Source organism: Halichoeres trimaculatus, unplaced genomic scaffold, assembly GCF_033239565.1.
Source record: "Halichoeres trimaculatus isolate MK-OKI-2021-1 unplaced genomic scaffold, fHalTri1.1 fHalTri1_scaffold_14, whole genome shotgun sequence".
Classification (NCBI taxonomy): Eukaryota; Metazoa; Chordata; class Actinopteri; order Labriformes; family Labridae; genus Halichoeres; species Halichoeres trimaculatus.
The window spans coordinates 22,549,494-22,576,845 of NW_027437192.1; the positions used below are offsets into that span (position 1 = coordinate 22,549,494).

At 41.0% G+C, this 27,352-nt stretch overlaps 1 protein-coding gene across 1 annotated transcript; it reads left to right on the forward strand.

Annotated features, from left to right (window-relative positions):
* The first annotated feature begins 153 nt into the window (after positions 1–153).
* ptp4a2b (protein tyrosine phosphatase 4A2b) lies at positions 154–25,969 on the forward strand. The gene is made up of 7 exons (XM_074687316.1): positions 154–311; positions 19,673–19,967; positions 20,302–20,410; positions 20,506–20,598; positions 20,681–20,811; positions 23,479–23,553; positions 24,681–25,969. The coding sequence occupies exons 2-7, from the start codon at positions 19,963–19,965 to the stop codon at positions 24,790–24,792; spliced, it is 525 nt and encodes a 174-aa protein (XP_074543417.1). The 5' UTR covers positions 154–311; positions 19,673–19,962; the 3' UTR covers positions 24,793–25,969.
* The last annotated feature ends 1,383 nt before the right edge of the window (positions 25,970–27,352 follow it).

The window sequence follows — 27,352 nt, forward strand, 5'->3', positions numbered from 1 at the left end:
GCGTTTTCTAGTCTCGCTTGATCTTGTATTTTGAGATTTACAAACTCGCCGGGAAAAATGACAGATTTCCAAGGTTTTTCCCTTGAGATGTCTTTTCACTGATTTGGCCTCCCTCGCAACCTGTATATCCGATAGTCCCTGAATGTGTCACCACACCAAGGAGGCTCCTCCCCAACAACAGTTCCCGACCCTCCGACGAGAATTCAAGCTGCCACATTAAAGAGGAACAAAAAGGCGACCTGGCAGCGGTTTCTGCACTCCCTCCACTTTCTCCGGGTAGTCACGGGATTTCAATGTTCAGCCTGCTCTTCGTAAGTAAATGCTTACCTAAAAGAATAAAATATTTTTGGTGGCATGGCGGTGATATGATCACACGCGATGCTACATCACACACCCGCAAGAACCTGATTAGAAAGTTGGGACACTCATTGTTAAAGGATTAGCACAACACAAGGGGGGCTAAAGTTAACACGAGTTGTTGTCTAAGTAGATAAAACAGTATGTAGCCACGTATTGAGGTCTGGCAGTGAAACTTGTCTGTCAGAAATATCACGTTCACTCTTGTTGAAAATGTTATATTGCCATATTGCTCCGTCATCAGTGTTGCCCATAATTTCTAGAAGTATGGTAAACCTAGTCTTAGCGCTTCTCTTGGCAGGCTGCTAAACGTTGTTGGGGGAAGGCAAAGTGACGGGAGCTGGGCTAGCCTGTGAGCTAACTTAGCAACATTAGCTAAGGTATCTACTGAGAATGAGAAGAAAACTAACTGGTCAACTGTACGACCTATACTCACAATGTGCAGTTACTGATTGTTTGCCTCTCTTTAGCAAAAAAAGTCCACAGTGGGTGGTATAACACCGAGTAAGTGCACAGAGTTGAACGTCGTCTACAGTTGGATTTTATAAGGGCTAACGATACCTGTGGTTATTCGATTAGCTGTTGGTCTGTGAGCGAGTATAGCATTGCTCACGGAAAGCTAGCTTAAACGTTGACGGTGCTTAGCTCAACGTTTTAACTGTTGTCCCGGCAACCATCCAAGTCAGCGGCTCCATTATACCCGAGATACTTAAAGTGTATATAGTGTTTGGGATTTAATTCGGTACTTTGCTCCCTTAGTGCTTTTTGGTAGACCCAGGCGTCGGTAGCGGCCAGCGGGTGCTAAAGGTGGATAGCAACCGAGCTAGCTACTTTCCGCCCTTTGTGACAAATCTTGACCAAGAGCATGGTTGACCCGTTTGTCTTTATCTAGGCTATGGATTTATTGACATTAACATGAAATAGACGACAACCTGATTTTTTGTAGGTTGTCCATTGTCATATTATGAGTACGCATCTGTATTGCAAACTACAGACACTGTTGTTAACCAGCCGGTTGACTCAGTCACTTCGTCAGCCTTTCGTGTAAAAATGGAGTCAAAGAAGGGTTAGGTGGGTCTTTCATTTTACTCGTGTCTGGTTTCCGAAAACAGTAAGCGGCCATCCGTTTAGCTAGCCATGTTGGTTGAAGCGAAATGAGGAAATGCACTTTGGGAGGAAGTTGACTCGAGCAGCTGTGACACTAAAGGCCGCAGCACATTCCCATGCCTCTCAGTTTTCAATTTATGACCTTCCAATGGTTTCAGTCTCCCCTCTGGTAATAAATTCTAGTGGGCAGTTAATACAAATGAATAGCTCTGAACACTCCCAACAACTCGGTTGGATGAGTCAATGTGTAACTGGTGTAACAGGTAAGCTAATTATACATTCCTGCTTATGAGTCACAGCAAGGTGACCTAATTTGCTGGCAGAGAATTTAAAAGATAAACTGCGTGAATACAACCGGTTTTCAAAGTAGAGGGCAAGGCAGTGGATGAAAGAAGTAACAGAACATTTTGATATTGGTTTATATTTTATATCCAGAGCTATTAAAATAGCATACCAACATTTTTATATCATATAAGAAAATACAACATTACATTGAAATCAACATATTTATAGCATTCAAACCTGCATTAATTGTTAAACAAATATCCAGAGTAGATTTGTGTTAATGATAAAACATGTCGTTAAATAATGTGGTGATTAATTTATCCACTTGAGACAATCCCTCTACCAGCTACCAGACAAACACAGAAACATGTCACTGAGTATGTATACTCGGTGACTTTCCTCACTATAGCCCTCTTGTTACTGCATTTGCTACAATACATACATTGCATTTAGTGAGAACCTACTTTTTTAGCAGTTTAGAAGTTTACAAAAGCTGCTGTTGACATGGGGTACTACATTTTTTGTTACAAGGTGAATAACTGAAAACAATCCTCTTGTGCCCCTCTTACCCGCTGGGTAAACGAAATAATAAGGGGGCCTAAACATTAAAAGTTTGTGACGGCTAAAGCAAGCAGTCACATCCGACATGCACTTGCACCCCTGACCTCTGTTGCTTTCTTTAACAGTCACAAACTGTAAGCGTTTAGACCCCCTTATTATTTAGTCCAACATGGTAACAGTGATCCCCTGGTAGCACTACGTTTTAAGCAGTTGACTCTATGTATCACTTTGTATAATTCTAGCAGCAACAAGGCGCACTCATCCACCTCCAGGTAAGGGTTTCACAACTTTTACAGGATAACATTGTGAGTCTGTATTTGCTTTTTCATTGTGCAAGTAGGTCACTCCCACTGGCAACCTGCTTGATATTATAGCTAATTGACTCACAGCCCAAACTAGAAATAGTATGGCTCCTCTCAGTCCACTTGGAGCTCAGCCTGAGGCTAAACACAGACCTGTGCAGTGGGATGCCCTCATTCAGGAGATACCACACAGCAACCCAGAGTCTCAATAGCTCTGAGTGATGTGCATCTTTGTGAACTGTGGTACTGGAAGTCTAAGTATATTTCAGATTTGCTGCATGTTTGTTAAATTTCTTTGATCGGTGACCCTGGATTTACTTTGGTTCAAGGGAAAATTGTAACTGACTTTTTTTTCTATTTGGAATCTGCTTTTGTTCTGTTTTCTCTCATCCTTATTCTGAAACCAGGCGAACACCCTCCTTTGTAAAGTCTACCTGATGCTATCCTTCGCATCTAAATTTATATTGCCCAATTTGTTGCATGTATAAGGTTGAGCTGTTGCCTGACAGACATTTGACACCAACACAAAGGTAGTTCCTCAGTCTACAGGCAGCATTAAATAAAGCCATGTCACAAGAAGGGAAGTTCTCAGCCTTGGTTACCGTAACTGCGAAAGATGAGCCCAGTGTACAGTAACATGACTCCGACTTACAAGAAGGTTACTGGGGGAGAGGGACACCTATGTTGTTGTCTGTTGGCATGCAGCCCATGTTACCACAGGGTGCTGTGAGGGCTGATATATGTGTAGTATAAAATATTTTGTCTAAGGTGAGTGGCTGAATAGATTTAACTTATTAAAAATGTAGTTGTGGCAATAAAAGGCCTGGCTGTGGTAAGAAAGAAACAAGGTTTGGCTGTACTGTGTTAGTCCGCTCAGAACTGTGGCTCCAGAGCTATTTTTTTGTTGTGTTGAAATCAGCCCAGGGTGGAGAGCTGGGAATGAGTACCCATGCTTCTTTCCTTCTTTTAAGCTGTTCAGTGAAAACCCGTATATGATCACGCATTAGTCGCCATGGGCACCTTGTGTGTTTCTTCTGCTGTGCCGGTTAATGAATCATGCCCCAGTCGGCACGGCATTCGTTTACTGTTGTTTCCACAGCGCTGGGATAAAGAAAAGGCACAAGCTCTGGAGCGCTGGCATTGCCTGACAGATTGACACTTCTTCTAGATACTGCTGCAAGTGTGCCACTGGAAACTATAGCAACAGGTAGGGATAGGGTTTTCTTTTGTAGTTTGTGTTTATAGCTACCTTGTCAAGCTAGAGCTGCCAGAGTTGCAGTTTGCTGGGGAAAACGGAGTCCTTGACCAAAACATGCTATAGTGAAAGGCTTTGTTATTGTTTTTTGAGCTCTTGTTTGACGTTTCATGTTGCTGTTTACCTTTACTGATCTAGAATATGCTGTAGTTTGAAATAACTGGTCTAGAAAATGCTTAGTTGTTGCAGATAAACCAGCTCACTTTGTTTTTCTACTACCTGCTCCGTTTTGTTCCCCTGCTTTACCTCATTCCTTAAGCAGCTTAATAAACTCATGAAATGTGTGACTGCTTCTCACAGCGTGGCCTCAAACTAAGAGTTCACTCTGGCAGTAAGCTTAAAAGATATCTGGCTACCAAACTCAGATCAGAGATCACTGAGCGCTTTTCTCTGTTTGTGGGGAGTGACGTATTTCAAGAGTTAAAAAGTTCTAACATCAGTTTTAATGTTTAGCCACCTTTTCTGAATCCTGACCCTCTTCAAAGCCCCAACAGCTTCCTAAAGCTTTGCTCTTTCACTGTTTAAAGACAAGACGTTGCTCTTCTCTGATCTCCTCACGAGGGACGCCACAACTCCCCACAGGGATACTTGTTGCTACTGCAGAGATAATGGTTGTTATGGCAACAGGCATCCCCCCGATGCTGCTCTCAGAAGGCCGTGTTAGTTTGCAAATGTCAGAAGAATTGATGGCACAGTGGGACTCTGCACCTTTCGGCAAAAAAGTGAGCAGACATTCAGCAGTCTGGGTCTGTTGTTGGGTGTCGACCTCCTCGTCAGAAACTCATTCTCATTTTATTGGATTTCTTTTTTTTCCTTCAGGTTGGTTTTAGTAAAAGTGTGTGCAACCTGAATTGACTCTAACTCTGCTGCGTGAATAATAATTGGATGCACCTGCGAAACACACGTGTAGTAGCACTATGTTCTGTGACTGACTCATCAGCTGTTGCAAGGATGCAGCTCTTTGCACTGACTGTTAAATGTGCTTCAGTACTCACCATCCATATTCAGTTTTTGTGTTGGCAGAAGCTGGGGTTTTGCCCACGACAAACAAACGCACACTTGGTCTCTGAGCAGCTGCAGTTGAAAGAAATGTTGTGAGCCAATATGAAGATTGAAAGAAGACTGAAATGTGCTTAAAATGATTAAGATTAGCCATCAGAGCACTAGTATCTCTTTCAAGAAGTAGTTTAGGTGCATCTAGTTGTCACAGACACTTGTAGACTGTTTGAGGTGATGCTGAATAAACAGTTTTTACTTTCCTGTTGAATGTCTTACCTTGAACTGTGACTAAATTGCGACATCAAACTGTGGATGTTCTGAATGGATAGGTTTTCACTGCAAGTCAGTTATCCATTGAAATATTGGGAGAATGTTCACAATGCTCCAGCCACAACAGGTTAATGTTTTAATCAATTAAAATGTAACTGCAGATGTCTCAATAAGGTATTTTGGTTGATATGTAAACAAATAGTTTTATAGATCAATTCTATTAGCACAACATGGAATACTTGGCGTCCTTAATTTCAATGAAGCACCCTGTACAATTTTTTCAGAACCGATAAACCCCTTCTAACCTCCTTTGTTTCCTTTGTCAGCAGAGAATCAGCCTCCCCTCGTGTTATCACTCTTTCAAACCACAGTCAAATGTTGGGTTCAACTTTGTTTTTCTTTCAAGTGTAATTGTTCAACCGCCAGAGTTACATTTCATGTAAAGTGTAATTAAAATGTGGAACCAGGCCACAGTGAGGACAAAACAAGCCTTTGTTTGGATACGTTTTCCTCTTTTCATTCCCATTTCTAAGGTACTGAGCCCTGGTCTCTTTCAGCCCTTTCCAGAGACAGATCAGTCCTTGCCCCCCCCTCACCCCCCAAGCGTTATCAGAGGCCTTTGATCGTCACACTGTTTATCTGTGCTCACTCAGAGGCTGTGAAGCAGTGTGATAAGTGGGCTGTGCCGTGTGCGAGTGCGTGCGTAGGGGGGTGTTCGCCTGTTCATGGAAATAGTGGGGTTACTTATTCTTTCACCTCCTGTCTCCAGCCTCTTGTGCTTGGACTGAAGCAGCCAGAACAACACGTACTCTGTGGGAAGATTAGCTCCTGTCCCCTGGGAGCAGAGAGAGAGGTAACCTGTTGCGCTAGATAGATCAAATGAGGATGTCCATTTAGAAAAATATCAACAGTATTCAGATCTGCAATAATACAGCAGCTTCTATTTATCTGTCATGCTTCAGCTCAGAAATTTTCTGTAAGGTTCTTAGTTACTCTCAATTTATAGAGAAGCGTACATCATGAAAGTCTTATAACACAGCAAATAAAGGCTTGTAGTAGCATTGCAAGCTAACAGCCAATAAACCAGCAACTGTAATGCAAACTAATCAACTGCTTCTATTACAGCAGAAAAACATAATGAGCTAGTGTTGACAAAGTGTACAGTGAATGATAAGTGAGGCCAATCAAAAAGAGTGTCTAAGTCTAAATGCATTACAGTGCTGCCATGCAATTGGCTGATTAGATATTCCTGTTCCTAACACGCAGTTGAACAGGTGCACCAAATAAATAGTGGAGTGTATGATCAGAATTCTGCTCCTAATGGTTTGATAGCTTAATTTAACTTGAATAGTTAAAGACATACATCAAAAATTTCTTTTTCAGCCTGACTTGAATAGTCCGCCACAGCATGCAGTGAGCCCATGCAATGACACGGGACCAAATTCAGAGCCCTGGATGTCCGTTGTTGAACTAACAGCAGTCACATCATGTTTAAATCACCTCGTATGTTGTCGTGAACTTTGCTGTAGTGCCTTGGTTAGGCGGAGTCTGACATGCAGCATGGAGGCTTCAAGAAATACAGTGGATCCAAAAGGTCCAAAAGAAATCTGCTTTCCTTTTAGGGCACAGTTTGTCGCCTTGTCACAGCAGCCAAATGTCTGTATGTTAATATTTAGATGCTGTATTAAGTTGGTTGTGTTGAATGCAGCTCTAAAGCTACTACAATCCAAGTTTTTTCTTCCAGTTAAAAATACTTCTGTGCTGCTGACTTTTCATTCTGCTGCAAATTGTATATGGTTTATGCCAGATGACATCATGATGAGGTAATCCCTGATGCTGAGATCACCTCCAGTCCTAAAGTTGAGATCAGGATCAGGAAATCCAGACAGAAATACTGTTGCCTACATTTACTGATAGCTCAAACTCAGGCAACTAGGACTCATTTCACTGTTGTTGCAGGCAGACAAAGTCATGAGTCATTCTAAGGAAGTGATCAAGCTTTTTAACTTCAAGTTAACTTTTAACATATAAATATTTAACCATGTCAACTTAAAAGCCCTTCATCCGTTACTCAGAGTCAGAGTAATTCTTGTCAGTGCACCCTGTCATGTTGCAGCCTGTACTGCACGTGTGTGGCTCAAAATCTTTTTTTAAACAAGTCATCTTCAATATGACAGTGTGTCTTTTTGGTCCAAAACAAAATAAACATGAACCCTCAAAGGCCCATCAGATCTCATATCAACATTCCTGCTGTTTCCTCGGTCAAAGTGGTGGCCATTTGTCAATACAGTCAGTTTTTGTGTTTCTCTATATTGCTTCTACTTTTTCGACTTTGATGGCTGCTATCACTAAATTAAAGGTATGGGGCTAGGTGAGATGTAGAGGTGAATATATCATCTCTTGAAAGAGGCCATGGCTGAAAACCAAATTGTGAGAAGCCCTGGAGATTGTGTGTGTGTTGTTGGCGTGTTCTATTTGTTGGAGGGTCAGTCTGTTCCCCCATCCTATTTCTGGGCTTAATCAAATACACTCTGCCCACACTCAGGCGCTAACAGGGGTGATATTCTTGTCTTAACAAAAAAAAAACGAGGGCAAAGGTCTTTGAAGTCAGCATTCTGATTATTGCAAACTAAACTAGATCATTGTGTTGTACATTTATTGTGGCCACAGACCTTTTTGGTATTAAACTTTGGGACATTGCTTGATATACGTGGCTCTGTTGCCACACTTAAATTTTGGACTGAGAGTAGCAGATTTTTGTGGTGTTCACTAGTTTAATTTGTTTGTCCTTTTTAAAAATGATAAACATCCACTTAAGTAGGGAGCCTGTTGAAAATAACAGATTTATTTTATTTCCGTTCGAGACAGCCACAAGCCTGAGTCAGGCTGTCTGTGCACGGTGCCACCTTTTACACAGGTAAACACAGACATGACAAATTGTGACTCATGTCCCAGCTGTAAGACTCTGATTGGATTACAGGGTCCACTTTGTTGCTACCTTGTTGTTGTTGCTCATATTAACTGAATTTTCTGCTATTTTTCCAGTGATGTACAGACAAACCTAGGTGACCTGGAGCAGGAAGCAGGATTTGGTTTGGTGTGACTCCACATTAAGCTCTGGTTTCTCAGTATTGCAGAGTCTTCAGAACCAGTGCCAGAGCAGGTTTGATTGATCTTGGAGCTCTGTGAGCTGATTGGAAGAGGGGTGATGGAAGAGAGAGCAGCAGGACTCTTTACTGAACCGAAAAAGTACCCATACAAGTTATTGATTAAACTTTAGTGCATCATACTTCAGCAGATACTATAATTAGCTGAAACCAGAGTTTACAAGATGTTGGACTTCCTCGATGTGAAATCACATGTGCTTATTGCTTTGAACCCTTTTTATTGTCTTCACACCACAGCATTTGATATTATTGGTGGTGCAGCTGAAATATCGATCTAAAACTGTTCGACGTGCTACAAGAATAAATCTGAACCAGTTCTTCTTTCATTTAGATAAAGCAGCTGTGTTCCTTTTAGTCTCGATCATGTCTTTAGCTGCTTCATATTTATTCAGCATCATAGACCTGTTCCTGTCTGCATTTGTGAATGTTGCTGACACCTCCAACTTTGGGGTGATTCATGGGGTAAATAACTCAGCTTTTAGGGACCTGATACAGGGTTCTGACTCCTGAACCAGTCTGATTTTTTCTCAATATGTTTTGCCGATACCGATCCGATACCGTTCTCTGATAAATCCCCTACTCTGTTGGGTGATACCGTTGTAAATGATTTATTATATTTGTTGTATTACAGTGAGCCCTGTTAGTACCTCCTTGAGGGACACTCACTTTATGAATGTTGCAAAACGTTGTTTTACTATCATTGAATTCCCAAAAAGATGTAGCCCTAAACAGTGGACAGGTTTTCAGCGTGGTTTGATTTATAGCAGCGGTTAAGTGTGACTATGTTGAAAATATGTGAAAACTGTATTGTCCCGATCACGTAACGAAATCCGATACTGTCCAATTCCTCCAAAGTAGCTGTATCGTGCGCTGATACCAATTAGTGTATCGGATTTGAACATCCTAACAATAATAATTACAATAATGTAATATAACAATATAAAGCTTTGTTTTAGCTCATTTTCAGTGCATTGATCAATGTAAAATATGTTTCAACTTAACAACAAATACTATAAAATATAGAGTATAAGTTACCTGATCGTCGCCCCTCCTACATTTCATTTGTTTACATATCAGAATTCCTTGTGCACAAACTTTGGGTTGGAGTTTTCCTGGTCAGAACTCAGAGATTTCAACTGGGAAATTTCCAAGTTATGGGTTGCCTGGAACGCAGCATTAGTTGAACTGTCTTTGTAAATAAAGGCTTCTGCTTAAAAGCACATGTGTCTGCATACTATCCTTTGTACAAAAAGGCTCCAATCAGTTTGGAACATTTATAAGTTAGTGGCTGTGAAATTTATCAAGAAGATATAAACCCTGAGTGTATCTGGGAACACAGTGTTGCACAGTCCCTGGACTTGCATAATTGTGGAGTCTGAGGTTTGGTCAAGAAGCTGGTCCTGGTAGCAGCACTTCCCACAGAGCTATAATTGAGCCTCAACCTACCCTCATGACAGGTGAAGTGAAGGTGCTGCTCTCAGCAGAAGAGCTGATTTCACATGTACCAATTCCCCTGATCCGTGACTCCTTCGTTCTAAGAAACCCACAGGTGGGCACGTTATCAGAATTCAGCCAACAAAGCGTGAGGCCACATAGAATCCACTGACTCAGAGTATCACTTTCAGGGCCGCCACTCCTGTTTGCACACCCCAGGAGTGTTCACCTCGTGGGGCACTGCCGCAGGTTAGGATCTCTGGTGGAGTCCAGGTTTGCATAGAGGCTTTCCTCTCTTCTTGCTTGTCCTAGCTTGTCCAAGGATTTCAGCGCCTTGCTGGTTACACAAGATAAACTGGTGAGGCTCTAAACAGAGATTGGAAGCTTAACTATTGTGGATCATTAAAGTTTGGCATGTGAGTGTTCTTTAAGGCTAGCTCGTCTGTTTGTCTGTATTTTCAAGCATGACTGACGTTAAGGGAGGGTTGTGCACACTACTTCCTTTATGTGTTGTGTTTGTTGAATGGCATGTTGACCTGTTACTTTACCCCACACTGACAGGCCCCTGCAGTCTTGGATGGTGTCCCAAAAGTCTACACGGAGCTTTTGTTTTGATTGAGCATGAAGTTAATACCATCATTTTGTGACTCACTGAGGGCTTTTGAAGCCACTTCCTGAGCATTTTCCACATTTTTCTGCTTTTAACCAGGATTCCATTGGGAATTAAAATTGGAGAACTAACCTGTGGATTGGTTGTGCAACTACTACTTCACATGAAGCTAAAGTCTAAACCTCTTGACTTTAATCCCTTGTCTGAAAACAGTAGCATACTGTAGAAGTGATAGTTGGATGCACCAGTGCAGCTCACTGTGGGTAACCAGTCTTTTGAGGCGAACCAGAGCCTGCTTGTTTTGCAATCACCCAGCTTGACACCAACTGTCACACTCAGCTAAATACACAGAGTTCTCTGAAAAGGCCTTCAGGTCAAGAGGAACCTCTCCAGTTGGTCAAAGTGTTAAAAAACACAAAAGCAGGAGTAGGTGTTGCTCAGTTGAGCTGTTGATCCTATAATGTTGGCCTGTGCTCACCTTCACAAAGACTGGACTAACCAGCTGATGCTTTCCCCCCACAGTCTCTGCTCTTTTTCAAAATGAATGAAAAGTTTTCTTCATCTCGTCTTGGCATGGTTCGAACACGAACAAATATCTTGAGGACAGCTTCGTTGTAGGGGGTGAGATCCACCCACCCAGCCTATCAACGGGATTGACGTCACTGCAGGGAACCAGCTGGACCATTGGGCAGGTGTGATCCTGTGTTTTAACACAGACACGTCCACTGCCAAACTCTTTCTCTTGTTACTCTTGTTTAATTTGTCTTATCCATTGTTTTGTCGTCTTGAAGATTCTTCTTCACATCTATTCCCTTGTGTAGCTATTAATTTGTTCATTTTCTGTGACATTTTAAATGCATATCAGTTGTTTTTATTTGGTATTCACCAAGGCCACAACAACAAATACATGTCTGTGTGACACTTGGCCTCGTTTCTTTTCCTGCTTATGTGATTTCCACTGTCAGGGGTTTCAGCCTTATTCTGCAGACTTCTCATAAATGCAGTACGCAGGCTCTTCGTTTTGAGCATTTGTTTTCTACAAAAGCAGGCAGCCTGACAGAATAGTGAGTGAGGCACTAAAGGGAGAAGTGTGTGTGTGCTTTGGGTGTATCCAGCAGGTGCGGCAGGAGTGCTGAGTGTTATCTCTCTCCACATTGCTCTGACTCTTAAGAAGCACTGGGCTTCCTCCCTCCGTCCCTCACTGTCCAGCTTGCCATGGTTGACAGGCGCTCCCCCTGCTCCGTGCCTCGGCTCCCACACAGCAGTGCTGCCCAACAGCTGCTCTGAGGCAGTACAGTCTGGTCGTGCCCAGTCTGGCTTCAGACAAAACACCAGCAAGAATCAGGCACAACCTCAGACCACGAGACATGGCTGCATGTAATACTAACATCTTTCACCAGAAGGGGTGAAAATGGACTCAAACGTTCCGTTTTTTACGCAAGTCTGATGTTTTGCCACTCTGTCCCACCAGTGTGTGTATTCACTGTCCAGACACTTGAGCTCAATTTCTTGTGTGTGTTTTTCTGACTAATTTTAGATTGTCCCCCTTGCCTTGTGGCAAATCTATTGCCTAACCCAGCCTGTGACTATCCCCATGTTTACGTTCATGGCGTACATACTGTACTGTATGTATGCGGTGGTGTTGACCACCTGACAGCTATTGGGTGTCAATAAGAGCTGGCTCTGCCTCAGCTCGAGGATTATAAAGACCTATGGCTGGATTATCCTTAACGTAGCGAAATGTTTTCCATTTTGATGTGATTATAATCGACCAGTTGTCTATGTTCCAATCTACAGTCTGTATTTAAAGGACATGTTCTAAAAAGCAAACGACCCCACCAGTTCAGAGTTCTTTCTCCACCCTCGCCTCTTCAGTTAAATGACACAAAACTGAAGGCTTTTCTTTGGGTTTGCTGGCTAACTTTGTACCCTACCAGTCAGACTGATGACTCTGCACCAAACCGGTTGTAAGATACCCATGCCCCGATTCTCATTCTTCTGCAGCCTAATCACCTGTTTAAGTTTGCTTGTCCTTTTCTGTTCTGAGATATCGAGGTCCTTATCAGCGCTCTGCTCTCCCACACTTCCCATCTGCTTCTCTCTCCTTCTGTTCATTCTCCTGTGTCACTGTGCGAGATCTCTGTGAGAGGCCAGCTGATTTGGGAAGCTGTCCCTATAGCGCCCTCCCTCCCTTCCCCACAGCCCCCCATCCACTTCCAGCAGCACTACTCCAACCGGAGAGCACGTGATGAAGAGCAGGGCACCGAGGGAGCTCTCTCTGGGCCGCTGCGTGGGCCTCTGCCTTTACTCGGTGACCTTTCTCCTAGTTTAGTATATATACTCGTACAGGCACAAATGGCCGGATGTAACGCAAATACACTTTTTTGAAGTACAAGGGACTCATTTGTTAAAACCTCTTGAAATCATGTCATTTTCAGATTTATTAATTTTAAATCTCTTAAATCTCTGTGTTTTATGGTTCAATTATGCTTTATATAACATAAGAAGGTGTCTTACCATGTAATGGGTGATAAAAAAAATGAATTAAATTGATAAAAACTAATTGGTGTTCAGATGTGCCTAATTTTGTAGTCCTTGAAAAGAAAAGTCAAATTTATACCAACCACAGTCTAAAAGTGTGAAAACAGTCAACACTAAGTAAGGGACAATATATGGTTTGCAGATAGTTATAAGAAAAAACATAGCACAAAAAATAAGGAAATCTGTGCATGGTAGAGGATTTCTTTGTAGTTGCTTTTAAATAATGCTACATTTGTAAGAAATATAAATTTATTGATGAGCAGCAGAGCGGAGACTGAGGGTTGCACCCATTTAAAATTTGCTATATATTTTCTGTCAATGCCAAACAATTTATTTGAGTCCTGATGAGTTGATTTTGGTGTATTGGTTAATTTGAATTCTGAAGAAACAAAGCATTGGCTAACAAATTAGCATGCTAATCAAAACTAGTATTTTAACTACACTGTTAACCAATATCATGCTAACATGGAACCTTGGTGGATGTACTTAACTTGATGGTCTGTGGTTTTGGTAAGAAGAAGCTAACAGTGCCAGAAATCCTTTTCTGAGGATTGATTTGACATGATGAGTGATCAGCTTGCTAGTGGCTTTGTTTATGTTTGTAAAAGTGAATCACAGCTGTCATTAGGGATCGGCATTTCAGGCTAAAGAGCTATTCAATATTTGCTTGTAACTATTCGTAGATACCGAATCTCATTTCCTACACTTCCCAATACATATTTGATGTCTCCTTGTTCTTGTTTTGGCTGTAATTCCTCTAGCCTGTTCACTTCGTGTCTTGCTTTGTTCATAATGTCATTTTGTTGCCAGGGTCAAGTTGAATATGCTCAGTTTTGGACACAGTTTTTTTTTTTTTTTTTTTAATTCATTAGGCATTTTAGATGGTTTCCTTGTACAACTTCTGCGCTATGCATCAGCAGAGTGGTTTGATGCCCATTCAACCAACACTACCTGCTTACAATTTTAATTTGCCAAATCACACTACCACGGTAGCACAGATGCCATTTTTCAACTGTCAAAACAACAAGGCATGACTGTCGCCATTATGAAGAGATCCTTCCCCGATGTGGGTGGCTGAACTCCAGCTTTAACCACAACATATGGCATCTATTTCAGGCTTACACGAGTGAAAGTGTTAATGTTGCTTTTTAAACCACGAGTAACTCAGGTGTTGATTAGGTTGGGTTGAACATCCCTCATATGATCTCAAATTATTTCATTGCAAATTTTATTAAAAAAAAGGATTAAAGCTTGTTTTTTAACATTTGTCTTCCATTTAAAGGACAGCAGAAGGACTTACACTGATTGATCGCTTAACATTAGAAATCATTCAAACAGATTTGACATGTCCTGTAAATAAGACCAACAAGCCAAGCATAAGATTGTAGATACCGAATCTAATTCCTTTTGATCTTTGCAAGGTAAAGCGTGGTATAACGTTTAAAGCGTTAATTTCAGACTGAATTATCATCATTTTATCACTTTGAGATGATCTGATTGTGCAGCTGTGCAAAGATAATCATGGTGATGACTCATGGCTGTATTTCAACTTCTTGGTTTGCTACAGCTTGGTGGTATCTAAACCGTAAAGTAATGTGGAATCACCCATTTAGAAGGTTGTAACAAGCTCTAAGTTTTCAAAGCTCGTATACACACTGCCTCTTGTTTCCTGTGTGGTTTAGTGTGTTTTTGTGCTTCTACAAACACATTAGGTGTGTGTTGTATGTGTGTTTGTTTTGCTCTTCCTGTGTCAGTGCAGTGTGTAACTGCAGAACCAGTTTGCATATTTCAGACTGATTTGCATGGGTTCCCAGAAGTAGGCTGGCAGGCAGCTGGGCAGGACTCCTGCTGCTGCGTTTTACTCACTTCTCTGTTGACAAGCTTGCTTAAGGCTGTGGTGTAAGGTTCAAATGTCATTCACGCTAAAGATTTTTTGAATTCCTTGCCCTCAATATGTCTGTCCTTTGAGTTAATGATGAGTTGACAGGTGAACTTGTGATGCAAATTTCATTCTGTCAAACTTGTGCGCGTGCAGTGCTGCTAACCTAACAAGTATCTACTTTTAAATAAGAGTGTGGAAGAGGTCACAAGATAACCATCCACTCTCCAACTCTTTTTCTCTTTGAGCAAAGTAGCAATTGTGGTGTTCTTTCTCCTCTTTCGTGTTCTCTCAGTCTTTTTGGCTTTTTTGATCGTCTACCTCGCTTATTTCCTTGAATTAAAGGAAAATAGATACTCCTCATCCCTTGTCCACCTTTTCCACCTTTCTCTTCCAATATCTGGTGGGACAGAGGCGAACAAGTCTAGATAGTCTTGTTACTCCTCTTTCGAGCTTCAGTTGTGTGCATGCCGCAATGACACGTTGTGTTCAGCACGGCTTAGAGGCGGTGATTGAAGGCGTCATGAAGGAGCACGGCTATTAAACAAAAATACAAAAAACAGGGTTTTTTAGTGCCCTTGTAGTCACAGCCAAGTATAAAAGACAAAGGGGAGGAAAGAAATTTATAGGAAAGTGCGTTGGTGCGTGTCTTTGACGACGGCTCCGTGGTAGGCAGCTGACTGAAAGGATAAGTGACGGTGGGGTAGTGGGTGGAAAGAAGAGGATAGAGGAGAAAGCTGTTGCCGTTATGAGGTGTGGCCTTCAGTAAAGTGAATCTTAAAAAAGAAATACAAAATCAAGCAGGTGGAGTTGAGACACAATCCAGAAGTTGTGAATGCACTCTGTGAAGTTTCGACGCGAGCACAGAGAGTCTTGTGTCAGACTCGAGGAGGTGAAAAGGGGGAGCGTGGGACAGAAATGCCGGGACTGTTTGAAGCTTTGCCCACACCGCAATCCTCACCTTGTGACTACTGCCTGTGACATGGTGCTGAAGTCCAAGCTCTTTCCCTCCCTCTGTTTTGTGTCCATAGTGGGTGTAGCAATAGCTGGCCTTCGTCATCCACTCTCCCTCCCTCCTCGCGCTCTCCTGTGTTGCTCTTAGACAGTTTCAGCCAGTTTGTGGCGGCTGGGTTTAGACTGTCAAGGACCTGGCACAGTTTAACTGAGTGCTCCATGGCTGGTTACAAACCAGACATTACCTGTTCTGTGAGACACCTTGTGTGTGTGTGTGTGTGTGTGTGTGTGTGTGTGTGTGTGTGTGTGTGTGTGTGTGTGTGTGTGTGTACTCTGTAGCGTGCATGATATTAATTTCCATTTTGGCATCAGGTGGTGAATTGACAGAATGATGTAATCCAGAGGTGTAGCCAGTCCACAGTGTGTTCACCAAGTCTGGAAGGTAGAGGCAGTGACGACGCTTCTCTCAGGACACTGGACTCAGTGTTACAAACACACAAAGCTGGAATTTAAAAAGAGCAGAGATCTACTGAAACAGTCGTTCAAGACACAAATTTCTCCTCTTATTGTGACCAGCAGTGGCATTCCAATACCAGGTTTTTCAAATGACTTGTAACATCTTCAAATGCAGAACACACCTTAAAAATATCACATTCTCGCCTTACAGATAATCAGCTCTGGTTGTCCTTGGGGATGGGTATCAAAAACTGGTTCTTGTTAGAATTCGATAAGAACCATTTCAATCCATCGGTATCATTAGCCTTTTTGCTTAACGATTCTCTTGTCAATTCTTCACATGAGCTGCTGGACCATACGTCGACTTGTCTGCTGCAGCTATCTTAGCTTAGCAGATACAAACAGTTTCTCAAGAAAATCTGATTCAAGATTTTCTGCTTGAAGTTTTACTGAACTGAACACACAAAGAAATATACATTGCTCTTTCACACCAGATTCCTATTCAATACATTCAGCATGGTATAAATCTCCTTATTTACCAAAAATGATACAAACAAAATAGCTCTAGCTTGATGCTAACGTATACAGGGAATTGCATTGATATGCTTGAAGTTAGCATACATGGGCTTCAGAATACAGTATCAACGTTCTTCACAGAAATGCATCACAGTTACTCTTTGCAAACAATACTGAACTCCAAATGTCAAAATACTTACAGGCAAATGAAAAAAACGTTACGTGCCTCAAGGCTGGCTTTATAACTAAGGATCCAAACAACTTGCTATTGATCACTTTGAGACACTTGATGGCCTATTTGTGTCAATGACATACAACAAAACAGTACATCATTGTCCCATGTTATGTGATTTTTACTTATGAGGGTCCTCACCCTAAGGGAGAGGACACTATTGTTTTCTTACTATATATTTCCATTCAGAGATACCCAGATCCAGAGGCCTTTTTTCTTTTTGTTAACTTGTATACTCAACTAAATGTTGTTGACACAGAAAACCTGCAAAGCTACTTTTTGTACAGAGAGAATTCACAGGAGTTGATAAGGGAATTGATAAAGAATTGGATTGATAAGCAGAATTGATAAGGCCATTGGTATCAATAAAATCTTACCAATACCCATCCCTTGTTATTCTGCGCATAAGTGACACGACGAAATGCTGTCACCTTATTTAATCAGCAGAATAATTTCAGATTTGTAAAATAAGGTACTTATTTTATTTATTGTAGGCTTGAATTTTCTTTGCTTAATGTTGTCTAAGCTGTAGCCCAGCCACCCACCACCAGCTATGGTTGTTTTTATGTTTTTTATGTTATGCTCTACTAGCCAGATGCAAATAAGCACAGCTGACAGATGGCATCTTGTAGCACAGTGAAGTCTGGCTTTAGAGTGATGGAGAAAATGGAGATTGAGATTCATATTCATGTTAAATGCAGGGATCATGATCATGCACAGTGGTCTTGCAGTCAGCACCATTTTGAATGGGTCGGAACATTTTGAAGGTGGTGCACGCCAGGATATGCGTGTGGGCTTCAGCGCTCGACAATGACATCAATTTAATATAGAGGTATAAACCAGCCTTAAGGCGGACCCAAGTAGAGCTGAAACGATTCCTCGAATGATTTGAGGTACTCGATTACAAAAATTACTCGAGTAATTTCCTCTGCCTCGAGGAATCGTTTAATTTTAAAAAAGATCAAAGCATGGTATTTCAAATAGAGCTGAGGCCATATTAAGAGAGTTTTCAGACCCCTCAAGCTACCTCTTTTACAAAATAACAACTAGCAACAAATCTAGCTTCTTTTCTGGAGTTTGGAGACCAATGGGTCATTCTACAAAACAGGTGCCATTTGGGTCCGCAACATTTGATGAGATGTACAAGGCACAAAAAATGTGTCAAAGTGTGTTTACAAATTTTGGAGCTACCAAAGCAAGTGCTCTTATTGACATGCTGTATCAGAAAATTCTATTTCTTAAAGAGAAAAATTTTCATTTGAAAAATAACTGCTCTTTAACTAAATAAAAATGTATTTTATCCGATCACTCGATTAATAGATTGGATTTTCAGTAGAATACTTGAATACTAAAATATTCGACAGCTGCAGCCCTAGACCCAGGCACATGGTGCTAGCTCTGTTAGCTGCACTCAGTAAAGCATTGTCATAGTGTTTACTCTTAGACGTTGTGATTCTGCAAAGGTTAAAGAAATCGACTGAGTTTTGACTTTTTTTTTTCTTTTGAGTTAGTTCCGACCTCTGTTGTATTCTGCTGGTCAGCATGGAAATTAAACCCATCATTTTGGCTTGTGCTGCCAACTTACATATAAAAATGATCTGTATCTATAGCTTTCACTAGAAATGTCTGAGCTACCACATGGATTTGCCCCATCCCCTTGGGCCAAGGACTGATTTTTCAAGCATCTGGTGTAACCAGCAGTTATTCAGATAAGTGATGTGGGATAGTTTTACAAGGATTATTTTTATTAACTTACAAGCTGTTTAAAACATTAACACATACCTGGTGCATCTTTATCCAAATTTTATAAGACTGGATCATCTTGGATAAAATGATAGTTACTCACATTTTCTGTAATTAGCTATAGTTCAGTTTTAATAATTTACTCCAGCCTTTGTTTGTGGCCTCTTGAATGAGATTGAATTATGCTAAGCAGTCACAAGCTTATTTTGTTCCTGCATTGACAGACTCATGTGAAATAATTGGAGATGAGCTCTTGAAGTATTTTCCATCTGCCTGAGAAGTGCATTAATTATTATGAAATACTCACCAAAATGAGGTTTGCAAATGCCATGCTGCTGGAGTTGTCATGGACACAAGTAGTCTCTAGTGGCTGCTTTGAGGTGGGCTGCTTCACTGTGGTGTGCCAGTCCACTGGGCTGCATGTATGTAGGAGAGCAGTCTTAAGTTCTGGTTTCTAAATTTAATGCCATGTCGGGGTAACTTATATTTCTTTAATGAGTACTGTCCATGACTCCATGGTTAAACCTACCATGTCAGGATTTTTGCAGATTGCTCCTCAATCTGATCATGCTTACCTCATTAGGTTGTTGATTTGGGATATTTTCTTTAAAAACTCCATAAGCTGCATTTAGAAATAAATTAATCTGAGGTCAAATTAAATACGCTGCAACATAAACAAGATGCTATTTCTGTTGTAATAAATGCGTGATACAGTGTTTGTTGTTGTTGTTATTGTTGTATATTTTCCAACTCAGAATTAACTACCACTTTGTAAACTGACCAGTGATGTCTGTCATTTCAGCCAGTGAAATCATTGGCTTAAACCTGCCTGCCGCCACTCACTCTGACACTAGTAATTAAGTCATTTAGAACAATGGCTCTTGTGTTTTCAAAATAGCACTTTTCAAATTACTAGCTCAACATAGAAACACAAATCACTCAGCTGTGTGTGTGAGTGTGTGTGTGTGATGTCATCAAAAAAACTCTTTCTCTTTTGTCTACAGGGTTTCTGTGACAACTTCAGCCGCACCTATATGGCGTGTGTGAGCGGAGAATTTTGCCAGGCACAGCACCTCACCTCCGCGGAGAAGTGAATCGGCCGCCCCCCGAGGGACTACGCTACCCAGAAACCTCCCTGACTGCCAGCTCATTAGGAACTGCTGACTCTCTCAAAGGCCCCCCCTGGGATATTGCGTAGTCCTTGGCCCGACTGCCCCTGCGTGTCCCGACCAATACGAAAACCCTTTGCTTTCCACTTTCTTCTCAAACAGCCAATCACAAACAGCTCTCCTGAATGGGGTAAAAACTGATTGGATGACTCCTGGATAGTCTCTTCATCTTTTTTCTTTTCCTTTTTTATTCTTTTCAATTTTTTAAGTTGGTTTTTATTCATTTTTTACATCCTGGAGTACTGTGGACTAGTTTATCCTTTTTGTAACCCTCTCTCTGTGTACATCATCCCATAGTTGAACACTTGTTGTCCCCCTGACCCATCCTCCTCCACGTGTTGTCATTTTTATTTATTCATCCCCTCCCTGAACACATATAAATATCCTAGCAGTCTTTGCTGACTTCTGAGCCAAAAAGTCGCTTTTTGTTTTGTAAGAGTATTGTATTGTAATTGTTTTTTAAGCCGTCTCGCCAACATGAACCGCCCCGCTGCAGTCGAGATTGTCCACGAGTGCATGAGGTTCCTCATCACCCACAACCCCACCAACGCCACGCTCAACAAGTTCACCGAGGTAAATCTGCAAATAAACACAATTTTGTTTTTGAACATCCTCTTTGCGAGTCCTCAGTCTAACGCTGCCTCTTTCTTCTTTCTAATGTCTGCCAGGAGCTGAAGACTTTTCACGTAAACACGCTGGTGAGAGTTTGTGACGCCACCTACGATAAAGCTCCTGTGGAGAAGGAGGGGATACAAGTTGTGGTAAGCATTGAGACACATTTAACGCATTTGTGGCAACTTTGTTTTGTCCCTCTCACGTGTTCTCTCTCCTTGTGTCCTTCAGGACTGGCCTTTCGATGATGGCGCCCCCCCTCCCACCCAGATTGTGGATGACTGGCTCAAGCTCGTCAACACCAAGTTTCGAGAGGAACCTGGCTCCTGCATTGCTGTACACTGCGTAGCAGGGCTGGGACGGTGAGTGGCAAGCTTGGTGTTGTGACAATTTTCAAAGGCAATTCTCATCAACAGTTTTTTTGTATCGGGGAAATGTAAAGAGACACAAAATCCATGGTTTCATGATTTGTTTGTTTAATTTGGTCACAGTAAGAGGTTTGTGGCATGGGAATTTTTAAATGTTCATTTTTACACATTGATCCTTGGAAAAACTAAAATCTAGACAGTGTTTTTTTTGTATTTTTAGTAAAAATCATCTTGTTAGGCTTAATATGAGCCACATAAAGACAGAAAAATATCGTTCAAGATATTACAAGACAAAATTGCCTGAAATGCTTCTGAAGAGAAAATAAAAATTGTCCTGTAACAAAATTTCACTTCATTAGTTCTGTGCATCAAGACATTTTTCTTACCTTGTTGGCAGAGTTTTTACAACTACTCAGGCACCATTTTTGTCATTAAATAATTTGAAGTAGAACATTTTTAGTCGGCTTGTCAGTTGAATGTGGCCTGTATTAACTTTAATAGGACAGTCTTTTACTAAAAGTAAGACATGAACACTCTCCAAAAGTAAAGTGAGTAAAGGTAGGCGTGAATACGTGCAGCATTTTCTAATGCTCCTGAAGCATTCAAAGCATGTGCTTTAATCCTGTATTTTGCACCACCAAGTATTGTTGCATATTTTCAGTCATTAGTTCTCAACTGTATTACTTTGAGACGTTCTGAATCTGCTTTGTGAGACTGCCTGCACGCAGAGGGGGGAGGAACTAGTTTATGGTCTGAGGGCAGAAGATTTTGACAGCCTTAGTTGGAAGTTGAGTTCTTCCATTCACGTATCGGTATTTTCAATACGGTCTGCTTCAACGCAACACAGTTTACTTCCTTTTAACACTATGTCTATAAATAAAAGACTCATCAGTGAAAAGAGGAAGATGCAGGGGAGATCGTATAAAGAGAGCAAGCATAGCTGATAAAAACAAAAGTGTGCAACTGGCTATTATTCATCAGTATATCCAAAGTTGTTTTACCATTGGTTCTTACTGGCATTTAATCAAGGTTTGAAGTCTGGTTTCGTGGCAGCCTTACACCACTTATTAAAGCTGCCAATCTAAATGACATTAGAGCAAAAATAACCAATTTTTCTCGAACAGTTCGGCCTCTTAAGCTCCACTAAGATCTAGTGTGCAACAGCTGATGGAAAACCCCCTGTGGAATGCTGAAACTTTCTGAGGAAAACCTCCACTGCAGAATGTCTGCACACATGGGTGGAAGAGGTTGTAGATATATTTATTTTTTTAAAAATGGGGTTAATTTGGATCAGAGCGTTCTGTTCCACGCATTGACTCTTGTACTATACCCCGACACTTTTATTGAGTCCTGTTTTAAAACTTGTCTTGTTTTTATGTCACAAGGTGTGAAAAGTGCAGGCTGGATCAGAAAGAACTATAAAATTGGTAAATTGCAGAATTGGTCATGGAGACAGTGACTTAAAGGTCTTCAGTGGTCAGCAAAGTTGTAATATTGTTGTGTTCCAGCTGTTTGGTGAGATGTTAGCTAATTGTAGGAAAAATGACACATACAAAAACCCTGTAGCATTTTTAAAAGTCTAAATCACATCCTTCTCATCTTCTTGTGGTTTTTGCAACCCCCTTCTCTTTCTTTTAACACTTGTTGCTGCCGTAGTACACCAAAGCTTGGTGTGAAAAGGAACACGCTGCACTGAGCATCCACTGTGTTATGTACTTGGTCTAAAATAAACAGCAATTGATTTAGCATCTTGAACAGTTTTGCCCTCTCCCTGCTCCTGTAAATAGACAATCAGCTGCTTATCTCTGGTCACTAACAGCACTCTGTTGCCTGCACTGACTCGAAAAGGAAGAGCAATTACATTTGCATGTGATTCGTCTGTTGGTCATGAGTTTGCACAGTCATATTTGCAGACTGAAGACTGAAGCACATGACGTAGGCAGGCTAGTGTGAAAATGTCTTTCTTGACCACAAATGCACAATTTCTCAATGGCTTCCAGCGTTTTGGATCCTGTGGCATTCCAGAGGCTGTGTAATTACCAGTATTGGTTAGACTGGCATTTTCTGAATCCAACCCCCTCTTCTTCTTCTACCGTGTTTACTGCACTCATCTGGGGTTTCCAGAGTTTTACGGCCCTTAGTGTAGGAGGCTGCAGCTATGCGCCTTGTTGTTGTTTGTCTTCTTCTTTAACAATATTCTTCAGCACAGTTTTTTCTCTTCTGATTTACTTTCAATCCCCACTTTCTCACATTTCAATCCCTCATGAATTTAGTGTGAGAGAAAAGCCGCTTGAGGAAACGCTCCGTCAGCACTGAGATTTGACCCGAAAAGTGGTCGAGAAAGTTATTTTATTTATTTTTCTCTCATCCTGTGAGAAAGGGGATGGTTTCCTTAGTGTAACTTATCTCCATACTATGTGTGTGTGTGTGAGTGTGTGTGTTGCTAAAGTGTTAGCAAAGTGCCCAGCAGGGCTACAGTGAACATGTGCACCCCTGTTGATTTCCCAGGCCTCTTTCCCAGGTTTAACACCCCCTCCCTCTCCCTCCAACATATTACTGTGGAAGCATGTGAACCATGGCATTAAATCTTCTTTTCTCCTTCTTTCCTTCTGCGATTCTCCTCTCTCCTTCTACTGCTCCACTGGATTTCTTTCTTCTCAGAGCTCCAGTCTTGGTGGCCTTAGCCCTCATTGAGAGCGGGGTGAAGTATGAGGATGCTGTGCAGTTCATAAGGCAGTAAGTACCTTACCTACTCTTTCCTCTAATAAAGATTGATTCTTCTGTGATTTAACTCATTTTTTTCCCCCAAAAAATGGAAATAGTGTGCAAATTAAGGTACTAGTCCTTGAAAATTATTGTAACTACAAGCTCAACTGTGATTTCAAGCTCTCACGCTGTTTTTCTGCCAGTATCCAGGCGAAATTCTCTGTCTAAATTTGACTTCTCACAAGTACCCATCAGGTTGTCAGTATTAAAGGAATAGTTCAACATTTTTGTGTTATACTTGTTTTGCCTTCTGGTGGGGAAGTGTCTTACCGTCAGGAAATAGTCCCCCCACACAAACCTCAGTGACATTGCAAACTATCGCTTTCACTTTTAATTTTTTGTAATAATAAAACAAGGTAAATATATTTTTAGTGTCTTTCAAGGTAGGGTTTGTGGGATTTTTTGTTACTTGTTGGCAAACATTCAAACTGAGCTCTTCCTCAATGGCTCAGTGCTCGTAAATAAAATTGTATTAACATTGACAGGTCTAGACCTGTTAATGTTACTGGAAAGTGACCTGAGATAACGTTCGTTATGATTTTGCACTTGACAAATAAATACTGATAGATTGGCAGTGCACACCAACAGCATCCAACCTTGAGTACGTGAACACGCTCACTAGCACAGCAACCACCTGTAGCATCGTGTTTCTATGTGGTGGGCGCTCTGGTCATCACACTTACTCTTCGCCCAGAAACCCCTCTAAACAATGAAAACCTCAACATTCAGGCTGAGGAGGAGAGTGAAGCAGACACAGACGCTGACACACATGTATGGAGGCCTGTAGGAGATGATTGAGCAGGATTATTCCTGTAAAAGTTGACATTTCATTTTTTAGGATAATCCTGCAGACTCTACCTTTTAAGGATTTTGGCAGGTGCCAGGCCATTCTCACTTTGCAATACATGTTAAATATTGGCCATCCAGATGTTTGCTGTAGCCCTAAATTTATAAGACTGATAAGTAACAGTATGATGTTGAAAATGAATTACTAATTGATAACTGAAGCAGTAATAACTGTTGTGTTTGGTGTTGTGTGCTCTTTGGCGTAAATGTGTTCTCTAATGATCTGCCCTCCTTCCTCTGCTTCTTTTCAGGAAGAGACGTGGAGCCTTCAACTCCAAACAGCTTCTTTACCTCGAGAAATACAGACCCAAAATGCGTCTGCGGTTCAAGGATACCAACGGCCACAACTGCTGCATTCAGTAGGCTGCCCATCAGTGCATCTTTCTTATGCGCATCTAGTGGGGTTATCTTCCATCAAGGGGAGATTTAAAAAAAAAAAAAATGAAGAGTGCTATCAGTAATTATTGTGATGATTTGTAAACACTGAGTCATGGTTATTTGATCAGAGAGCAAGCCAGTGATCGGATGAATGAATGAATCTAGATCTGGGGATCCACCAGCCGAACCAATGAATGGAAGGTCAAAGCACACAGATAGGCCCGCCTCCCGGTTACACTGTTCAACCACGGGCCAGAATTTTGTCAACTCGAGTCCATCCTGTTTATTGTCTTTTTATTTCAGTTGTGATCATGGGATAACAATTTTCCACTTTGTGAATTTTTTTATTTTCACACACGCAATGGTGAGGAGAAGATGTAACGTCAAATGATACTCTGATTTTTACATTCACTAATTATTGGTATGATGATTAGGCCAGATAATGTACCTTTTTAAAGTAAACCTTTTTAAACTATGAACACATATTACGACTGTCCATTTTGGTATCGGGGTGTTTTTTGTTTTGTTTTTTTTTTATTTTTTTGCACAAAAACCCAAAAGTTCACCTGAAAATGCAGTAATTTTTTCCTCTTACCCTACACTTCACTTAGAGTCACTTTCAGTTTAGGGGTTCACTGAGTTTGAATATGTCTGAGATATTTATTCACGAGCTATGATATGTGTGGCAGTTATGAGTTTGGCAGGGGCAAGGACACTTTGTTATCCAATACTTTTGTTTTATTTTTTTTTAATCCTTCGAGAGCCATGTCTTTTATTTTTCCTTTTTTTTCTTTCTTCGTTAAACCTTGTTGGAGTGCAATAATTCGTCCACCTCAGAAAAGCCCACCAAACCCTGCTGAACATTTTATATACAGACGCAGGTAGAGACACGCACTTGATGCATTCAGACAGTTAAAAAACAGGTAAACAATGTTACAGCTCCTGCAACAGGTACTCAGCCTGATTGCATTCATGAACATGGGCTATAATAGGACCTCCCTGAATATGCAGAAGTAAACCCACTTACTCAGAGCCTAAGATCCAACCGGAAAGACATCGTGGAGAAGAATGAAAATGGTCAGTTTTTTATTATTGTACCCATTTTGAAAACATCCCCAATTCGTATTGGTTCTTTAAAGATAATAAATTGAAATAAAAAGCATTACATGTGTCTGTATGTTTGTACTCACTTTAAATATGTGACTCACAGTTACACAATGTTACTGATAATCATTTCTTTATTCATGCCTGTGCATTATCCATCGAGTCTACCAGCTGCTTTGTCCTACACACACAACAAACCATTACATTCCTCAGTATGAAAGTAAAAGATAAATGAAGCAGCCCGTTGTTCAGTCTTAGGAACAAAATGTCATTTTCATCCTGTTTTGACACTGAGTGACAGTGCTGACACCTTGCACTTGGTGATCTACACACTTGGTGTTTCCCCAGACGGAGCGTGCTCATTAGGCCTGTCAGTCAAAGTCTGCCCTACATGTCCTGTCCTCAGTGGAGGGTGACTCAGCACCACGTGGAAGGCACAGGACACTGTGCTACTGAGAAATGACTCGCATCCATAACTGGTAATCACGACTCCAGCCAGCACCTGGACTTTTGGAAATAGAGCGCCCTCTGCTGGCCGAAACCTGTCATGGCTGAATTATCCAGAACCAAATAAAAACTAATGACAGTTTGCACTGAAATAAACAAATTTTGATTGAATGAAGTGCATCCACAATATCCCTGACATCATTGTTGTTTGAGTATTTAATTAATCAAGTCTCAAATCCATGTATTTAGGCAGTAATTGCAATAAATGACAAATAATCTAACAGAGCAAGTTTGACACTGACTGAATATGCACTGAAATTAATAAGCTGTCACTGCACACATCAATACAACCAAATGTAAATAAATTAACTTGTTTCCAGTTCAGTGCTGCCTATCTTCTGAATTACATGAATTTCATACACAGAGTGAAAGCCTGATTTTGAAATTGACTGTTCAGTCATTGTTCCATTCAAACTGAACTTATGACGGTGACAGGATGACTAACAGCTCAAAGTGATGTCAGAGCTACACCATTAGATGCCACTGAGAGCCAACAGGATCTTTCTAGTTCCGTAACCGATACAGCCCTGGAAATAAATGACTCAGTGTGTTTTCAGCACTGGGTGAGGTCATGATCAAAGTGCAAACCTGTTGCGCAACAAGTTTTCCAGAGGCCTCGTGCATATCTCATGCAGCAGAATGTCATGTGGTGTTTTCTTCTTGAGTTGTCTGAAACCCTGACAATTTAAGTTCATCTGTGTTTCTTTATTTTCTAAAAACCTTTAAAATTTGTTTGTATCACCTACATAGATATGAAAATAAGTCATAGTCATAAACAACATAGGTGGCATGTTGAGTGTGGTGTTCACTTTGTCTTTGTAAACTGCTGTTTTTTTATGACAAGTATATTTATTTGCTCTGAGCTAACAGACCACTATGTTGACGTCATAGGAAAAAACGTGTGTAAATCTTACTATTAATGATGGTTGAGTAT